Genomic DNA, 18,583 nt, shown 5'->3' on the forward strand with positions numbered 1-18,583 from the left:
ATTAAGAATTTCAACAAACTTTCCATGTTTGATAGTCACCACTAGTGAGTGTCTAGAGGCTGGGTTTTGGCAGAAGAGTCATGGGGCAAGCAAATAACAGACTAGTCATTTTTCATGCTTCTCAGTGCCTTTAGCGTAAGAATATCACACTATAACTGCATATAATGAAAAATAAACTACTCATAAGGCAGCCACCTAAAACCTATACATGAGATCTGATGGGTTTTGTCCAAATGCATATTATACATAATCATCTTCTCTAAATAGTTTTAAATTCAATAGTTCCTTTCATAAACACTTTCACATTCTTAAGAATTTTCATTATTCCACGGCGCTGCAGTGCCATAATTTAACTCACTATTCCAATTCAGGTTTTTCTGCTATTATAGCTAACGTTGTAATAAAAATTTGTCTGCATTGAGCTCTTTTTTTTTCTTGTAGAGAAGTACTTTTTTAAGATAAATGGCAAGGGGTAGGGTTACTGAATAAAAGAGTCTGAATATTTTTACGGCTCTTGACTCACACTGCCATTTTGCTTTTTTGAAAGGAGTGATAAGCCTTTTCCCATGCCACAAGCAATTTGTGATTTTGTCAGTTTTGCTACAGCCTTGTAAGCACTGGGTGTCAATTTTTAAAATTTATTTGTCAAACTTAGTAAGTATAAAATGGCAATTTGCTATTATACCCTAATGCTCTGCACATTCACAAGGCCTTGCTAATGACGTTCTGGGTAACGTTAGTACTTGTAAAAATCCTCTTCCTTGGGAATTCATGACAAAGATGAGGAAATGTGGTTGGCAAAGTGAGAGGAAGAGAGAAGCTGGATAAAGTAGAGGTGAGGTGCACGGACACTGGGTACTTCCATGTGTTTCATTCCTACTTTTATTTCCAGCCCTTGCTATTGAATCTGTTCACTTACATAACTGCATCCCAATAAGGCAAGTCTGTCTTTTTTTTTTTTTTTTTCCCGAGACAGAGTCTTGCTCTGTCACCCAGGCTGGAGTGCGGTGGCACGACCTCAGCTCACTGCAACTTCCGCCTCCTGGGTTCAAGCAATTCTCCTGCCTTAGCCTCCCAAGTAGCTGGGATTACAGGCGTGTGCCAACAAGCCCTGCTAATTTTTGTAGAGAAGACGTTTCTCCATGTTGGCCAGGCTGGTCTCAAACCCCTGGGCTCAAGCGATCCTCCCGCCTTGGACTCCCAAAGTGCTGGGATTACAGGCATGAGCCGCCGTGCCCAGCTGATGAGTCTTTGTGTAGCGTGCCTTCCCCTGATTCAGATGAATGGCAGGCTATGTGTTAGTTCACTTCTGGGTTTCCAACACAAATCTAGGTAACTCTGCAAATGATAAAAGTTACTCAGAATATTACTAATGGCTCATCTTTGAGGCATCTCACCTGTCCCCAGGACAGGTCCCCAGAGACAGGTAACAATAGAATTTCGGTTGGCTCTCTCCAACAACCTCTTTGTACAAGAATGGTCACTGCTCACCTGCCATGAGCCATGGTGCACAATAACCCGTCATGTCTCTACTGTGTTTGCACACACACATGGTCTCAGTGGGTCCTGCTTCACTGCGGGAGGCAGGCAGGATCGGTCATATCCCCCCCAGTTACAGATTCAGAAGCAAGTCTAGGGGGAAAGTACCCACGGTCATAGGGCTAAGCAGTGGCAGGGTGGTAGGGGCTGGGCACTGATGCCATTTTCATTTTCCTCCAACAAGGCTGCGTCCTGTAAGGCTCAATGCAGGATCCTTTTCAAAATTGCCTGCAGGCTCTATTTCTGGGTGAACATGAAAGTGCTGTTTTCTCCCCCATGCCCTGCCTTCTTCTCTTGGTGGGAGGTCCCTATCAAACATAATTGATTCCTATCAATCAGCCTAGAGAAGCTGCGCTCCTTGCTGTGGCCCTAGCTCACCTGGCTCAAGAGATTTGCTGTTGTCTGAAGCTCTGGTCCCTAGGAGGCCTGCAGATGAACACCAGGTGGAAAGGAGAGGCGGGGCTGTGCCGACGGCTTACCTGATGAGGATGATGACTGATGGCGTCTGTGCCATGGCACCGATCAGGCTGCAGATACACATCACACAGAGGAAGGTGAGGAAGGCCTCTTGGCACCCAGGACTGGGGCATTTTCCAGGAACCACGGTTGCGTTCTCAGCAGGGACGGTGGTGAGGCATGCACAGCCTGTGAGATTCTGAAAGAGAAGCGTTCAGCCCTTTTATCTGAGGGTATCTCCGGTTTCCAAAGGCAAAGCCATCCATCAGCTGAATCTGTCACAGCCTAATTACGCATTCTCTGGCATTCCATTAATTAGGCCTGAATAAACGAGTTAGCTTTTTTAAGGAGGCTGCAAAACACACACAAATAAAGGAATATTTACGGGGAGGAGAGCTGATTTCTCTGTCTCTTGTGTATTTCATTTCCATTCTCAAGAATCCCTCAGTAAGCTGAACCACAGATAAATGTGTCCCCCCAATACAGTTAGAGAGGAAATTGCGCTTCCACAATATGATAAAAAATTGCCAAATTAACATTGTAATTACTTGCCAATTTGTCCTCTCTTTTATGCAGTTATAATTACACTGAAGTGTATTAAAAGAAGTAAATCAGGTAACCCGCATATTGTTGCTGGTTGAGTGCCCAGCACGGCACTTGGAACAAAGGCTGCACGCTGTCACGCGTGAAGTCACTGCGTCTGTAAGGCCGGGCGAGGGACAGCTGAAGGAAAGTTCTCTGGAGACTGAGGAAGCAAAGGGGGCTAAGAGATGCAGGAGCTTGGAGCAGCTGGTGGGGAGCAGAGCTAAAACCCAACAAGATACATTTATTAATATATGATCAGAGAGAAGAAAGACAAGTGACTGCATTTCATTTGATCTTCTGGGTAGATTCTAGCCCAGCTGCCTGTTCCAGGCAGGGTCCTCTCTCCCGCTCACTCCAGGAATTTCTGATGGCAAAGGGAGGAGCAGGGGCTGGGAGAGGCAGTGCCCAGTGCCAAGCCAATTAAGGTTCCATAATAATAGTGCAGAGGCCTTTAATGAATACAAAGTGAAAACAATCATAAATGATTCATTGCTTTTCCTTCCACGACTGCTTGGCTTTCAGAGCACATGCCCAGGTAAATCCTCCTGAGGGTCAAATAAATCCCCTCTGGCTTTTACAGGTCTCCTCCTCTGGTCCTCCCCGTCTCCCCACAGAACATAGAGATATGGGTTGTCCGATCCCATTAAGCTATATGGGATGGTTTCAGGGGTGTCTGAAAGTGTTCATGTGCCCCAAACCCAACGGGGCCAGTCTGTATAGCTGTGCCCCCAACAGGTGCTTTTATCCATGGGGAAGGAATGGGGGCAGATGTATGCTGGGGCTCCACCCTTCCCCTCAGTGTCTGCCCAGAGCAGGTGCCTTTGTGGAAGTGGTTCAATTAGTGTACCCAGGGGCATTTACTGTAATTCCCAGAAGATCCCGAGGCCCCACCCCTCCGTCCCTTTTCATGTACCTCTGCCTAGAGACTTTTTAGCTCTTTGTCAACGCCCAGCTCAGATACTGCCTCCCTTCTCGGAACCTCACCTCACTGGGCACATCCCAGCCTCCTTCCAAGTCCTGCAGGGCCCTTTTCAAGGGTCACTCCACCCCTACTGCAGAGACCTTTACATGCCTCCTGGAGGAGACAAGAACCTCTTGGGACAAGACCTATGTCTTTTGCATTCTTTCCCAAGCGTCTTTTCCTAGCACAGAGCTGAGACGTAGATGAAACTAAGCATACAGCTTTAGAATACACATGAGAACGAACCTTCCTCACTTTTATTAGGAAGCAAGACTTCTCCCCAACTTTCACTTAAAATGCCACTCCTCCTCTCCCCAGGAGAGGAAACTGCCCACTCCTCCCCAGCATCACAGCCAAACTCTTCTAGCTATTTAGCTCACCACCTGCATTTCCTCTTCTCCCACGCTCTCAGCTCACTCTGACTGGCTTCTGTTTCCACACGCGTGAAGCCGGTGGTGCTAAGCTCTTCAGTGGGCTCCATATCCCAGGCCCACCATGCATTTTTCTCTCCCCGGAGCTCCCAGGAGCACAGGCCCCTTGCTGACTAATCACTCCCTTGTTTGGCTTCAAGGCTCCACTCTCCCTGTTTCCCTGGTCCCCCTCTGGTCACTCACTCTCCATCTTTGTTGCTGGTACCTTCTCCCCTTTCCCACCTGGTCTGGACTTTCTTCCTTTCTTCTTGCCCCAGCTCTCCTTCCTTCATTTTACCATCTCTGCATTTGATCACAACTCTCCCCAATTTAATCTTTAGCCCAGATCCTTCCCAGACCGACGTGCTATATCCCTTCCTAAGACTCATGAGCACAGTGAGGCATCAAAACTGCCTCCAGGAACGAGCGCCTGTGCTGGATTCTGTGCTTTCAGCGTGGCACTACTGTCCCGCCTAAGGTTGGGAACTATCTCCCCCCGAATTCGCTTTCCTGCAAGGACAGAAGCTGGACGAGAAGGAAACCTGGGAGAGACTCAGAAGGCAGGAGTTGTAGGAGACCAGCATATGCCACCTTGCAGTATGCCTCTTTTGCATAAAGAATATTTTGAGCTGATTATTTTGAGAAACCACAGACACAGGAAGAACCTCTGACAACAGAAGTTATCGTTGTGTAAGGAAAATTAAATTTACATTTACAAGGGAAATCTCCATTTGTCAGGGTGGCTTCTCTCTGTACCAGAGATAAAGGAATGACTGAATCCCTAGAGACTATCATCAATCTAGAGCACACTGACTTCAGCCTGCATAACAAATGTTACTCTTTTTTTAAGGTGCTTTTTCTGGGCATCTCCTCATGACTGGCCTTCCCCACACCCTTCTTTCTCTGTTTCGCTGGACCATGGTATTCAAGCCTGAAGTCAAAGCCACCTCTTTGAGATTCACTCATTTCTCTGGCTATCTCCTGTGTATACATCATGTATATGTGTTTCTAAACCTTTGTTTTCCTCCAGTTAATCTGTCTTAGGTTACAGGGGTCTGTCCCAACTGGGAACTGTGAAGGGTAAAGAGAAAATTATGTACTCCTCTTCTACAAAGGGAAGCTGAGGCCATTGCTCCCAGAAGGTCACACAGTCAGGCATGAGGATGGACACACAGACGCGCCCGGAAGGCGCCGGCCTGTCCCAGCACTCCCCACTTTGCGCCGCCTTCTTTTCTGCCTACCCTGCTGACCAGTGGAGGCGCCATGCCCACCTCTAGTGACCTGGCTACAGCAGGCCACGTGGCTCCCCACATCCCAGAGCGCCCATCAGATCTCCTGAGCAGCCATGCAGCACAGCTTCCTGGGATGTTCCCCTGAGCTCTGACTCGCCCACCTGTGCCAGGGGTGTCTAGGGAGGAAATGTTGCTTTGCTTCTTCCTCTCACTTCAAAACACTGTTTTCCTGACAGTTACGCAGCCCCAGCCCCAGCTCCAAACTCCTTTCCCTCCACCTCTTGCCTCAGTAACAGCACCCTGTTGACTATAAAAGTAACGACAAAAACCGCAATTTTGCACCAACTTAATAGAAACCAGGAGGTAATTCTGAATACCCCATTCACATACCTACACCAAATCCATCTTCCCCCGACACTAAAGCTAATGAAGACAGAGACCACTGTGGCTGTATTCCCTAATTTACCCCAGCCATCCAGGACAGGGCTTGGCTCACAACAGAGATGAGATATATAAATATATATCTTTTGATATATATATTTATATTATTTATATATATATGCTGACTGAGTGAATACCTAAGTTCTGTTCATTTTGCCATGTCCTAAATCTGTCTCAAACCCTGCCCTAGTTCAAACCACCTGCAATCATCCTTCTTTGATTACTGCAGTGGTCTGTGAGGAAACAGATTTGGGACTGAAGTTCTTAGAACCATATGGACTCAAAGAGTAGTGAGGCATAAATGAAAAATGGGCCCCTTGTGGGTGGCTGTGGTCTTGTTTGGCTACGTACCCCAGGAATCCCTCAATTCCAGTACCCCCACATCACATTCCTCAGTGTTCCTGAGAGGCTACGTACTTGTAGCACGCAGTCTCTCAGGAATGTGATATGGGCACTGGAGTTGAGTGATTGAGGCCAGAACCCTCTGAATAAGCCATGTGATCGGTGAGCTTTCTTTGGTTTAACAAGTCATCTGCAATTGCTGCTGGAATCTCGGTCTTATTTTTGCCCATACCTAGGCTATGGCTCGATTATATTATATTTACCATAAAAGAGGAAACTGGCCTCTCTCTGCCCTAAAAAGTGGTAAATCCCTCCTGAAATGGATCCTCTGATCATGGCACTGATGGAATGGATAAAATGAGACATCTTTATCTCAGGCTACAGCTGGCATGGTGCCTGCACAGCCCCATCCGGGTGACCTAAATGTGTCCATGATGTCTATGTTCATGTTAATGAGGTGAGCAGACAGCAGGGTTAAGCTGCCACAGGATTTGCAGCCGAAACAAAGGGTAGCAGTGCGTGGTTTGAATGTTTGGTGTCCCTCGACCCAAGAATCCATATGTTGAAAAATAGTCACCAATGTGATGCCATTACAAGGTGGGGGGTCTTCAGGAGGTGATTAGGTCATGAGGGTGGAGCACTCATCAATGGGCTTAGTGTCCTTACAGAAGAGGCCGCAGAGAACTGCCTTGCCCCTCCCACCACGTGAAGACACAGCTAGAGGGTGCCATCTATGAACAGGAAGCAGGCCTTCATCAGATATCAGATCCATCAGCACTTTAATCTTGGACTTCCCAGCCTTCAGAGCTGCAAGAAATTTGTTGTTTATAAGTCATGCAGTTTAAAGTGTTTTCATATAGCAGCCAAAATGGGCTGAATGGACAGGAATGGGATGATTTAGGGTTAATGACATAAGAAGAAAAGTCAGAGACTGGCACAAGACCAATGAAAATGTCTGTTTGTTGGTGTCCAAGAGGAAAAGCTGGAAAAGGATGGATCTCTCCTAAAGGTTCTAGGCAAATCTGTATTTATTTGTTCAGATTTAATAGAGAGCTGTGAAAGAGGCTGGGGAGGAGATGCCAGAGTGATCTGAGCAAGGACTTGGATGGGTTTCCTTTTCCATCCGATGAGTCAATCCACCAGGATGGGCTAGGTGGTCCCACACATGGGGAGCAGGCTGGGGCAGCCCTGCAACCTCTCCAGCAGGGGATCCGAGGGAAAATGCTGAAGTTGTGGTCAGATGGCAAGGGGTGGGAAGCTCCTTTATTGGGGCTTATGTTGACATAAGAGCCCAGATTTGTCCAACATTGTGCTAAGGGAGCTGGGTGCGTAAAGTCGTGAGGCTGTTAAGGAGGAATCTGCCACTTAGATGTCCGAGTGTGGTAGGAAGAACTGCAGATGAGGACTTACGTAGTTTCACCTTTCCCAGAGTGCAGAGAGATGATTTCCACCAATGGGGTTTTCAACTGTGATCTGAAGGGAAAAGGGGAAGTAGGGGATACCCCTTCAGCTGGCAGTAACTGGGCACCTACATGGGAAGCCCTAGATCTGCAAATGCTTTGAGCTACAAAAAGTTTGAAAAGCTAGAGAAAAGCTAGATGTTAGAGAACAGTCTGATCTAAGGGGATGATAAAGGTTGGGATCCTAATTCTCACCCCAGACCCCAATAGCATAGTTCTATTTGGCCAATCCAAAAAGCAGGTGTAGCTTGGAATTGACCTGTAGACTACCACGGTCTGAATGAAGTGATATGCCCCCTAATGCTTTCTATGGCTGTCCCTAAGACAATTAACTAGTAAGAAAGTATACCAGACTTCAGATTAGTTAATGATTGCAGAATTGGCAAATGCCTCCATTTTCAATCCCCATTTCAAAGGCAAAGCAGTGTCTTCCTGGTTTGCCATTCTCTGGGAAGAAATTCAGTCCCTGCTGCCTCTGGGAGAGGTGAATTCTCTGCTTGGCATCCAAACTTGCGGGGTGGCGGGATCTAGCTTTACTGTCAATAAAATGTACCAGGACACTTCATGTTAATAATAAGGGGGCCACTGAGCTCCCAGCACAGACCTGACAAGTTTGTTGACCTGGAGGACAGGGGGAACAGGCTTGTCCGTTCTATGAGAACATATCCAACAGACAGACCTGCCCAGGCAAAAAAGGACATATATATAATATGAGTCACAATGTGGTTTGTCAGAGCTCAAGTTTTGCAGCAGTCTGGATGCTCACTGATAAGAGACTGGTTAAAGACGGACTACGAGGTCCACGTGATGGAAGACTATATAGCCGTAAAAAAGGTAGAAGAACATCCCTTATGTACTAATTTAGAAGCAACTCCCAGGTAAACTATTAACTGAAAAAGCCAAACAAAATAGTGATGTACAGAATAGGGCCTTTTATGTGCAGTAAAAAATCCAGAAGGATGTACAAGAAACCAAGGACAGCAATTGTCTATTTGGCAGGTTGAGGAAGAAGTAAACAGGGGAAAGAGGTGAAAGGGAGACACCCTCACATCCTCCTTTTTATACTTTTTGATTTTTGAATCATATAAATGTATTAAAAATGGAAAATGCTATAAAATAAAGAAATCGATGAAAGGAGAAGAGCACATCACTGAAAACTGTATTTCTGTTCCACCTTCAGTCATTAATTTCAATTGAGAAATGTTTCTATTCACATACAATGATGAGAATAAATAATTACAATAAAGCTAGAGACCACAAAAATAGAAAAATGACTCTCTGGAATCTTAGACTTGTTTTCTATTGATGAAGGAAGCGGTCGGCATGCTATCTTGACAGCCGGTGTTACAAGAACAAGACACTCCTCAGCAGTGTTTCAAAAATACTGGCCAATAAAGTTGTTTTCTGCTTGTTATTTCCCCCCCACATCCAATCCTGATGATCGATCCCTATCAATTGTACAAAGGAAGCGAAGTTCTAGGTGGAAAGGTTATCTTTCTAAGAGGATGGTATGGGGATATTTGTATTAAGAGCCTTCTATGGAAACTTGAAAGGTAGAGGATCACCCCTGGAATACTATTTTTGCTTTTCCTCCTTGAAAGCAGTTACCAGAGAGATATGAAAATTTCTTTTCTCTTTCCTTTTTTTAGAGATGAGGTCTTAGTTTGCAGTGCAGTGGCATGATCATAGCCTACTGCAGCCTCAAACTCCTGGGCTCAAGTGAGCCACCTGCCCGCCTCATTTTTTTTTTTATCTTTTCAGAGATAGGGGTCTCACTATGTTGCCCAAGCTGGTCTCAAGTTTGGGGCCTCAAGTGCTCCTCCCCTCCTCAGCTCCTGAGTAGATGGGAGTACAGAGGCATGCCACCATGCCTGGCTCTGACAGTTTCTAGAAATGTTCATAAAGGGAGTTTACCAGGGAGTACCACCACAGGCCATGCTCTTCCTGCTTTTGCCTGTGAGATCCTTGATCTTTTGCACCTGATGTCCTAATAGCTGACATATCAAAGAACGTGGGACACTACCACAATAAAGTGGGGCATTTTCCTTTGAATGGCAACATACTTCTCTGAATCCCAGACACTTATGGATTTTCTCATGATTCACTGATGTTCCTCAGACAGTCTCCTGTCATTTATTATTGTCTTTTTGGAGCTTAGAATCTCTTCACTTCACTGGTTCAACCAAAGCCGGTATTTCCAGGCATAACCCTCAGATCTCATCACAAAGGGCGCCAATGGCAACCTACAAGCTCGAGGCAAAGGGGACACTGAAAAACTCCAAGAAGAAATACGATCTCTTCTTCCCTTGCGGGGTCACTGGCTGAAGAATAATAGCCAGGGAGAAAAATTCTGAGATGAAAGCAAGACCCCCTTCCACCTTGCACCCCGGTAACCTAAGGCGCGTGAGCCTGAGCACATCCTGTTAGATCTTAATTATCTCCTGCTGAGGGGAGGAAGGGGGTTTTTATTTGGGGAGCAGAAAGGCTCACTCTGCTCCAGCTAACATAGGACACAGTGGGGAGATCATGGAAAGGTGAAAGGTGTGACTGCAACTCTGAAGGAACACGTGGCCCCTCCATCTCTCCCTCCAGCTTTCTCTCTTCCAACTCCAAACCTGCCTGCATCATGAGGTCCAAATTGTCACACACCAGCCTGTGCACTCTTCTGGCTGGAATGTCCTTCCATGCCTGGCTACCAAACACCCACTACCCTTCATGATGAAAGCCTGGCCCTGCCACACCTCCCCCTCCAACTCCTGGGCTCAAGTGAGCCACCTGCCCAGCTAATTTTTTTTTAATCTTTTCAGAGATGGGGGTCTCATTCCCCCATCCCCCAGTGGAGAACATGCCCACTCCCTCCTTCCACCCCTGCCCCACCCAGAGCCAATTTCTACCCCAGCAGGCCTGACATTGCAAGTTCACTGATTTGTCTACATAGCTGCTTCCCTCTTTTAGAACCTAACCTAACCACCTAACCTTTAATGTTGGATTTTTTAAATTAAAAAAATCTGCTCCTCATTGGAAAAGTGATAGTCATTTTAGATAATTTTGAAATATACACAAAAACTGGAAACAAGCAAAATTTAGTTTTTCAGCCCCTAACCTGAAGTATCCATCTATGAATGGATGGCTATATGTTCTTCCAATATTTTTTATGCAAAGATATGCAGATATTTAGATGTTTCTTTATCAAAAGGGATTATTACCTATATATTATTTTATAATGTGTTCTTTTCACTTAATTGTATTGTAAGGTAAGGTTAGGTGTTGCTTTGGGTGCTCCCTTGCACATAACTCTATTAATAATATGACATCTCATTTTATAGTAAACATGAGCACCTTTCCTTATTCATCTCTACACTTACAATGCCTAGCACAGGGCCTGAGATATATCAGGTGTCCCAGGTGGCGACGCCCCAGTAGGGTTTGATTTCAGAATAGTCACAAGTCCCTTCTGACAAGCCATTACCAGCATAAGTACAGACTTTTAAATCAGCTCTGGCAGACAGGGCCAGGCTATATGAGGGCTGCAAACTGTCTTTGGAACCAGACAGGAAACATAAATTTAAAAAATGGCTCAGGTGTAAGGGATGGCCAGTGGTGGGGGCTGTGTCTAAGTAGACAGCAAATGTCTTGCCCAAAAGGCCAGCGCTTCTCAGTTCCAGCCAACCACTGCCCTACTGGGGTGCAGGTCCCATGATGGCTATCTTCCAACTTTTTCAGGGAGGCCCAGTTAAACTTTGGCTCAGGCCACATTAAATGTATCTTCAGGGCAGACACTGTTTCCTGTGCTACAACATGCTTTATGGCAGAGGTCCCCAACATTTTTGGTACCAGGGACCAGTTTCGTGGAAGACAATTATTCCACTGACCAGTGGGGTTTGGGGGATGGTTTCAGGATGATTCAAGCACATTACATTTATCATGTGCTTTATTTCTATTATTACGCTGTATTATATAATGAAATGTAATTATACAATTCACCATAATGTAGAATCAGTGGGAGTCCTGAGCTTGTTTTCCTGTAACTAGATGGTCCCATCTAGGGATGATGGGAGACAATGACAGATCGTTGGGCATTAGATTCCCCTAAGGCACAAGCAACCTAGATCCCTCATGTGCGCAGTTTACAGTAAGGTTCATGCTCCTATAAGAATCCAATGTCACCGATGATCTGACAGGAGGCAGAGCTCAGGCAGTAATGTGAGTGATGGGGAGCGGCTATAAATACAGATAAAGCTTTGCTCACCTGCCACTCGCCTCCTGCTGTGCAGCCCAGTTCCCAACAGTACCGGTACCACAGACTGGTACTGGTGCTAGAGGTGGGGGGACCCCTGCTATATGGCACAACTAACTCTCCAGTTGGTTTTTATAGTGGGCAAATATGGTCATGGTGAGAAGAAAAAAGAGACTGAAGGATGAATACTCAGTGTCAGCTTAGATGCTGACCTTTTTCAAGAAAGATACAATTTATAGAACATGCCTCATCCCTTCTATGACAGCAGTGGTTCTTAATTGGGGGTGATGATACCCCCCAAGGGACATTTGGCAATGTCTGGAGACATTTACAGTTGTCAGAACTTGTGGGTGGGGAGGGCAGGGGTGGCATCTGGTGGGGAGAGCCCAGGGATGCTGCTAAACACACAGTGCATAGGGCAGCACCTCATGACAATCTATTATGTGGCCCAAAATGTCAATAGTGCCGTGACTGAGAAGCCCTGTATTAGAATAGTGGTTCTCCATCCTGATTACATATCAAAAACACTTGAGGAGGTTAAAAAACTACTGATGCATGGATCTTACTCCAAAATAAGGGAATCAGAATCTCTGAGAGTGGGGCTCAGGCCTCATGTTTTAAAAGCTCCCACGTGATCCTAAGGTGCAGCCTATATTGAGACCCGTCACACTGAACCATGAGCTGCCTGCCTGCGCCCATAATGGAGCTGTCCTCCTCCCTGCCACAGAACCTACTTGGCATTTCGCTGAAACCGGTGCTCAATAAATATTTGTTGCCTGGAATGGGGGGTATGAATTAGTCATCTATCATTAGTATCCTACAAACTGCAGTGCTGGACTCATACTGACTTTCAACATTCTATTGGTGGCTGATGGAAGTTTTTTTTTTTTTTTTCTAGTCAATTAATTTAGTACATCAAAAGGATACAACTCACAGCAATCAGTCCGCAGCATACTAACATGCTTCTGTTGGAATAATTACTTCTGAAAGTGAAAGGTACAGAAACAATCTGGACAATATATTCATGCCAAAGGAAATTTACAGAATTAACTCATAATTGTTTTTTGGTCACCCTTCCTGGTCATATGCAGTGAGAAGAATTAGAAATTGTACATTAAATGCAGGCCTGGAAACTTCCATTGCTATCACTCAAGGAGATATAAGAAAATAAAAAAAAAATGCAATCCAGAGCAGGAAGAAAAGTTTAATATCAGGAAACTGCTAACACTCATCAGATTTCCCTATAATCAGAATGTTTTGATCAGTGACTGATTTACATCTAACTGAGTTATGGGGAATTTTCACGTCTTGATGGAAACGATAAAGTGGTGAGTGGTGAGCAAGGATCAGGTCTTTAGTATTGAAACTGGCACCATCCAACCTACCCACTTGCCAACTGCTAAACAAGAGAATGGTATTACCCCTGGATCCCTGGGGCTCTCTGAGGTCAGTACAGGGCCTCCAGCTGGGTGTTGAGAAAGCCTGGGGCCTTCCAGAGCCATGGCTGACAGTGAGAATGCAGGGGTCCACAGCAGAGCCCCTGTCCCTGCAGCTTAATGAGGGAGGTGCCAGAGTAAATGAGCCATTAGAACAGGTGAGGTGAGAGCCTTGCTAGGCAAGAGCAGGAGCAACAGGGGTTTGCAGGAAGGACACTAACAGGCCCTGGAGGAAGCAGTGAGGTGGAGAAGGCTTCTCAGCAGTGGTGAAGGAGAGACAGCCCTGACAGATAAGACAGAGCTTAGAAGGGAGAGACTACTGCAGGTAAGAGAAACAACATGTGCAAAGGCCCAGGGGCAGGGAGAGCTTGATGTGTTGGGGAACTCCAAGAATTTCCACTTACCAAGTGGCTCTTTAAGAGGTGAGAGGCCTTGTAATCCCAGCACTTTGGGAGGCCGAGACGGGTGGATCACTTGAAGTCAGGAGTTCAAGACCAGCCTGGCCAACATGGTGAAAAACCCCGTCTCTACCAAAAATATAAAAAATTAGCTGGGTGTGGTGGTGTGTGCCTATAATCCCAGCTACTTGGGAGGCTGAGGCAGGAGAATCACTTGAACCCGGGAGGCAGAGGTTGCAGTGAGCCGAGGTTGTGCCATTGCACTCCAGCCTGGGTGACAGAGCGAGACCCTGTCTCAAAAAAAAAAAAAAAAAAAAAAAGGTGGGAGGAATAGGGAGGCTGAGGCTGGAGAGGCAGCCAGGGCCACATGGTAAAGGCCAAATAAATGTCTTGAATGAGAAGGCACGTTTGAAGAGGTAGAAAAAAAGTGGACCTCTTAGGGGAGGTGCAGAGGAAGACACCATTTTTCCTTTCTTGGTGTCCGTGTGTACTCGACGTTGGACAGACCCTACATTCAAAAGCCAGATCCCCCACTTCCTACTGCATGGCCTTGGGCAAGTGACTAACCTCATCTGTATTCAGGAAATAAGAAGAACACCTATTTCCCAAGGTTGCTGGGAGGATCAATGAGATAATATACACACGGTTGAGGCCATAGGTGGAAGAACTGATGAAACCAGGGAGAATGGCTGAATTCACATTGGGGAAGGTGGAGAATTCCAGGGGATCACTGTGAAAAGGAGAAGGAGGTGAAAGGTTTTAGCTTGTCAAGAGTTTTTTTTTGTTTGTTTGTTTTGTTTTTTTCCCCGAGCTTGGAGACGAGAAGAGTGGAGAAAAAAGGGGGAGAGGGAGGGAGTGCACGTACCAGGAATATAGCCACCATTTGGCATTTTCTCAAAATACTGCAGCAGAGATTTAAAGGATTTAAATTGCTTTTCACTCATTTTTGGATGTTGGCCTGAGATTTCTCTGACTCTGGGCCAAGCTGCCATGGACCACGAGTGACACACGGAAGGCCCCATTACCTGGACCTTAATAGGCTCTCGACAAAGCTTGCTGCTGCTGCAAGGTTTATGGTTGTGGTTGTTGTTAAGGCTAGACTGTCACAAGGGCCCCTTTCCAGGATAAGCATTGCTCTGGCTCTCCCAATCCCTCATCCACTTGTTGGAAGCCAGGGCGTCTTGAGATCTGCCTCTGCAGGGAAGGCATTGTATGCCCCACCCCAGCTCTGGGGCCTGGTGGTTTCTCAATCTCTGCACTGCAATTGCCTGGGAATACCCTCCTTGCCTCACCTACACCCCAGCAGACAATGTGAGGCCTTGAGTAATGTGAATAAAAGGCAGGTGTCTGGGGGGTAAACAGCAGGTCCAGAGGTAAGCAGAGAAGCTTGCAGTCTGATAACTGCATTCTCCAGCTTTGCTGTTTCAGCAGCGGGATGCAGCCATAGATGGGCCTGGTAAGGCTCTTATTCAATAAGACTCCTGCACATGCAAGATCAGGGGAAACGCAATTTTTAAGATAATTTTTTTGGTCAGTGCACTCCCTGGAATAGAGACTCATTTGGTCTCAGGACACTAGACTATACTGAGTCAATTTAATTCCTATAACAGGACAATAACTGAGACTGATTTATAATGTAACTTTTTGGATATTAAAATGTTAATGAAATTGTTGTCATGAAAAATAATGGCTTGTGTTTTTATTTGAACCATTCTCAAGGCCCATCCCTTCTTTTAAAATTTATTTCCACTCACATAAAGAAATTGCTTTATCATCTAATTTTAAAAAACCAGTTTCTCCCACCCACCCCCTATGGTGATTTATTTTCTCTATAGAAAATGTTAATAACTGGCCAGGAATCTAAATGTTAAACACAAGGAAAAATGAAATCTTTGAAAATGAAAATAAATGATCCATTTTTCTTCTTTCAGAGAAATTGCTGCTCCTGAAAGATATAAGACGTAGGAAGCAGCAGCAGCTAATGATCTCAACTCTAAGTCCCTTGAAAGCTGCCACTGGGGGTTCATATTTTCCTTCCCACTATGCCTTGCACAGACATTCATGGAGTACTTCTGGGTGCTGGCCCTTGCTTAAGAAATCCAAAGACCAGAGCGGATGACAGACACTTCTAGCAAATCACCGTAATAAAATGAGAACAGCGTCTTTAGGAGAAAGAGGTACCAAAGGACTTCAGAGAGAAAAACCCCAAAGATAAAAGAGGGAAGGGATGGTTTGAGAGGAGGGGACATTGGAGGAGGCTACTATCCGGTGAGCAGGACCTGTCCAACTGGAGGGAGGTGTATGAAAAGACAGGTTGTATGGGGGAAGCTGAACACCACAAACTGAAAGGAGGTAGAGCTGAAGACACGTGGCACCTAGAACTGATCTTCTAGTTGACAGAGTAGCATGAGAAAGGGTCATCTGCTATGTTACAGAAACCCTTCTGACTGCAGTGTTGAACAAAACGCAGGACATAAGGGGCCATCCTGGGAGGCCAGGTAGGAACTACTGCTCGGGTCCAAGCAAGAGATGGGGGCGGGGCCTGTACAGGGCAGGTGCCAAGGACTCCTGGAAGGTGGGATCAGCACCACTGGATGACCCGTCACTAGCGTCAGGTTTTCAGGGAGAGAATGTGGAAAGCTGTGGGCTGACAGCCAATTGTAAAATCCACGCTAAGCAGGAAAAGCAACCCACCTCCTCCCAAAAATGTGTCAGGAACATGGAAAGAGGTGGGAGGCATTTAGTTAGGAGGAAAATGGCAAAGCGAACTGGGTAGGAAAGAAGCTGAATTGGTGTCACAGTGTTTCAGGTCTGGAAGAAGTCTTTCCTGATGAATGGTTTTTAAGCCTTTCTTGATATACATCTGGTGATGGGGAGCTCACTACCCATGCCGACATCCTATTCCATTGACACTCTGCAAGTACCTTGAACCACCATCTTTTCCTCTGGTTCCATACATACAGCTTCCTTTGAATTTTTACCTTCAGTTGCACAATGAGACTTCCTACAAACCCACTTGATTTAGCAAGAAGACCTGAATCAGTCCTCTCATCCTGCTGATGGCACATCTTCCACTAGAGCAAGGCAACAGCTGAGACAAAGTCACACGGAAGGCAAACAACCTGGGCAAAAACTTGGGTTTTAAGCCACTTTGGCTGCCTGAATCCACTGCCCCATCCCCTGCCCCATCCCATTACCGTGCTGTTGCAGCCAGCAAAGCAGGCAGACAGGTAGGTGATGCCATCTGCCCCACACACTGGAGTGAAGGAATCGGTTTGGCATTCACAGTTATTATTGCAGGGCGAGTAGGGGTCCAGGGCTGAGCCAGGTGCTGTGCTGGAAAAGAAAGGAAACACGGAAGCCATTAGAAACAGGTCAATTCGGAATTAGATGCCCTCAGTGACAACCTTTTGCCTCTGCTATGATGAGTCATATGGTACCCTGCTTACGGGATTGTTCGGGATTATTACCTGGTTCTCCCTTCCCTTTTCCTTTTCCAACCTTAGCCTATCCTGTCCAGCGAGGAGCAGCCCAGGGCCACTACTGAGAGCCACGTGGGTTGTGCCCTGGCCAATGATGCCAGCTTGGGTGGTGGGCTGGGTGGGAGCTGAGTCCACTCCAGCCCCTCTCATAAAGCGAGGAGGAAGATGCTTTTTATCACTGGTACTGATGTGCCCTCTGGGCTGGCGTCAGTTGGGACTGCTCAGGGCCAGCCCCTCCACGATGCCTCTCCTGATTGCTACGGCCTCGGCTTATCCCCCTGTCCTGAACCAACACCTATGTGTGCACCACTGAGGATTTAACTTCTTCCCTCTTTGGGCTGGTTCTTGTCTCTTTGCTTTATTCCTCCCCTACAGTCAGGAAGCCTCATGATGCTTACTTACTACACTGCTACAACCAGACTGACTTCAATAATTATTGTCTAATTGATTCAATGTCCTGAGAAAAATAACACTAAGATGTTTTAATTTTTCCTTTGCATCATTAAAGGCACAGTTATCTAGAGCAAGCAAATTGAAAAAAGAGCGAAAGGGTAGAGCGAGTGTATTAGCTCTGTAAGAGAGGAAACGTCTCTTCTTTAGTCTGATTATTTTCAGCTGTGTCTCCTAAGGCTCCGAGCACTTCATAATAAGAAAGATGACGATGGAGACACCTGGCAATTTATGTGTCATGCACTATTCAAAGTACTGCATGGATTATTTAATTTATTCTCATTATAACCCCATGGGCTTTAGAGAAGAAATGGAGGCACAGCCAGGTTAAGTGACTTGTCCAAAAGTACAGAACTCATAAATGGTAGAGGAGGCATTGGAACTAGGGCTGTCTGACTGTAGGATATACACTTTTATTTTCTTTTTCATGGAAGAATAACGTCGTTATAGTAAGACCTTGTGCTCCTAACCACTGCACTTTACTACTTGGGAGGTGAGCAGTCTGCTACTTGAGACAGCTGTTATGCACAGCACGTGCAAACAGGAAGAAGCCATATCTGAACAGGAAGTTGGGGCCAGGCTGGGGTGGGGATTGGAAGGGGCAACCCCATGATAGTGTAAAGGGGAAGGAAGGGCCGGGTGCGGTGGCTCACACCTGTAATCCCAGCACTTTGGGAGGCCCAGGCGGGTGGATCACGAGGTCAGGAGATCGAGACCATCCTGGCTAACACGGTGAAACCCCGTCTCTACTAAAAATACAAAAAATTAGCCGGGCACAGTGGCAGGCGCCTGTAGTCCCAGCTACTTGGGAGGCTGAGGCAGGAGAATGGCGTGAACCCGGGAGGTGGAGCTTGCAGTGAGCCGAGATCACGCCACTGCACTCCAGCCTGGGCGACAGAGCGAAACTCCCTCCCCAAAAAAAAAAAAAAAAAAAAAGGGGGAAGGAGGGGCACATGGTGCCTGGATTGTACACAGACATACAGAAAGCTGCCTCTGCTCTGCCCTCCCACTCTGCCTGCTCACCCTTGTGGGTGGCAGAGAAGCCCTGGCTCCACTGCATCTTCTGGCACAAGTGCAGGAGCAGGCCTCGTGGCCTGCTTGGAGGAAGAGTCTGGCTCTAGAGAGAGAAACTGGTAACCTGCGGACCAGCCATG

At 46.4% G+C, this 18,583-nt stretch overlaps 1 protein-coding gene across 6 annotated transcripts in view; it reads right to left on the reverse strand.

Moving 5' to 3' along the window:
* LOC116463341 (solute carrier organic anion transporter family member 3A1) overlaps positions 1-18,583 on the reverse strand; it is a 326,247-nt gene that overhangs the window by 23,056 nt on the left and 284,608 nt on the right. For all 6 annotated transcript variants that reach the window (XM_032146404.2, XM_058434558.1, XM_032146403.2 and 3 more), the window contains exons 7-8: positions 16,695-16,833; positions 2,019-2,194 (exon numbers count right to left, since the gene is read on the reverse strand). In XM_032146404.2, the coding sequence (XP_032002295.1) occupies positions 2,019-2,194; positions 16,695-16,833 (315 nt within the window). The remainder of the gene's footprint in view (positions 1-2,018; positions 2,195-16,694; positions 16,834-18,583) is intronic.

This window comes from Hylobates moloch, unplaced genomic scaffold, assembly GCF_009828535.3.
Source record: "Hylobates moloch isolate HMO894 unplaced genomic scaffold, HMol_V3 SCAFFOLD_33, whole genome shotgun sequence".
Taxonomy (NCBI): domain Eukaryota; kingdom Metazoa; phylum Chordata; class Mammalia; order Primates; family Hylobatidae; genus Hylobates; species Hylobates moloch.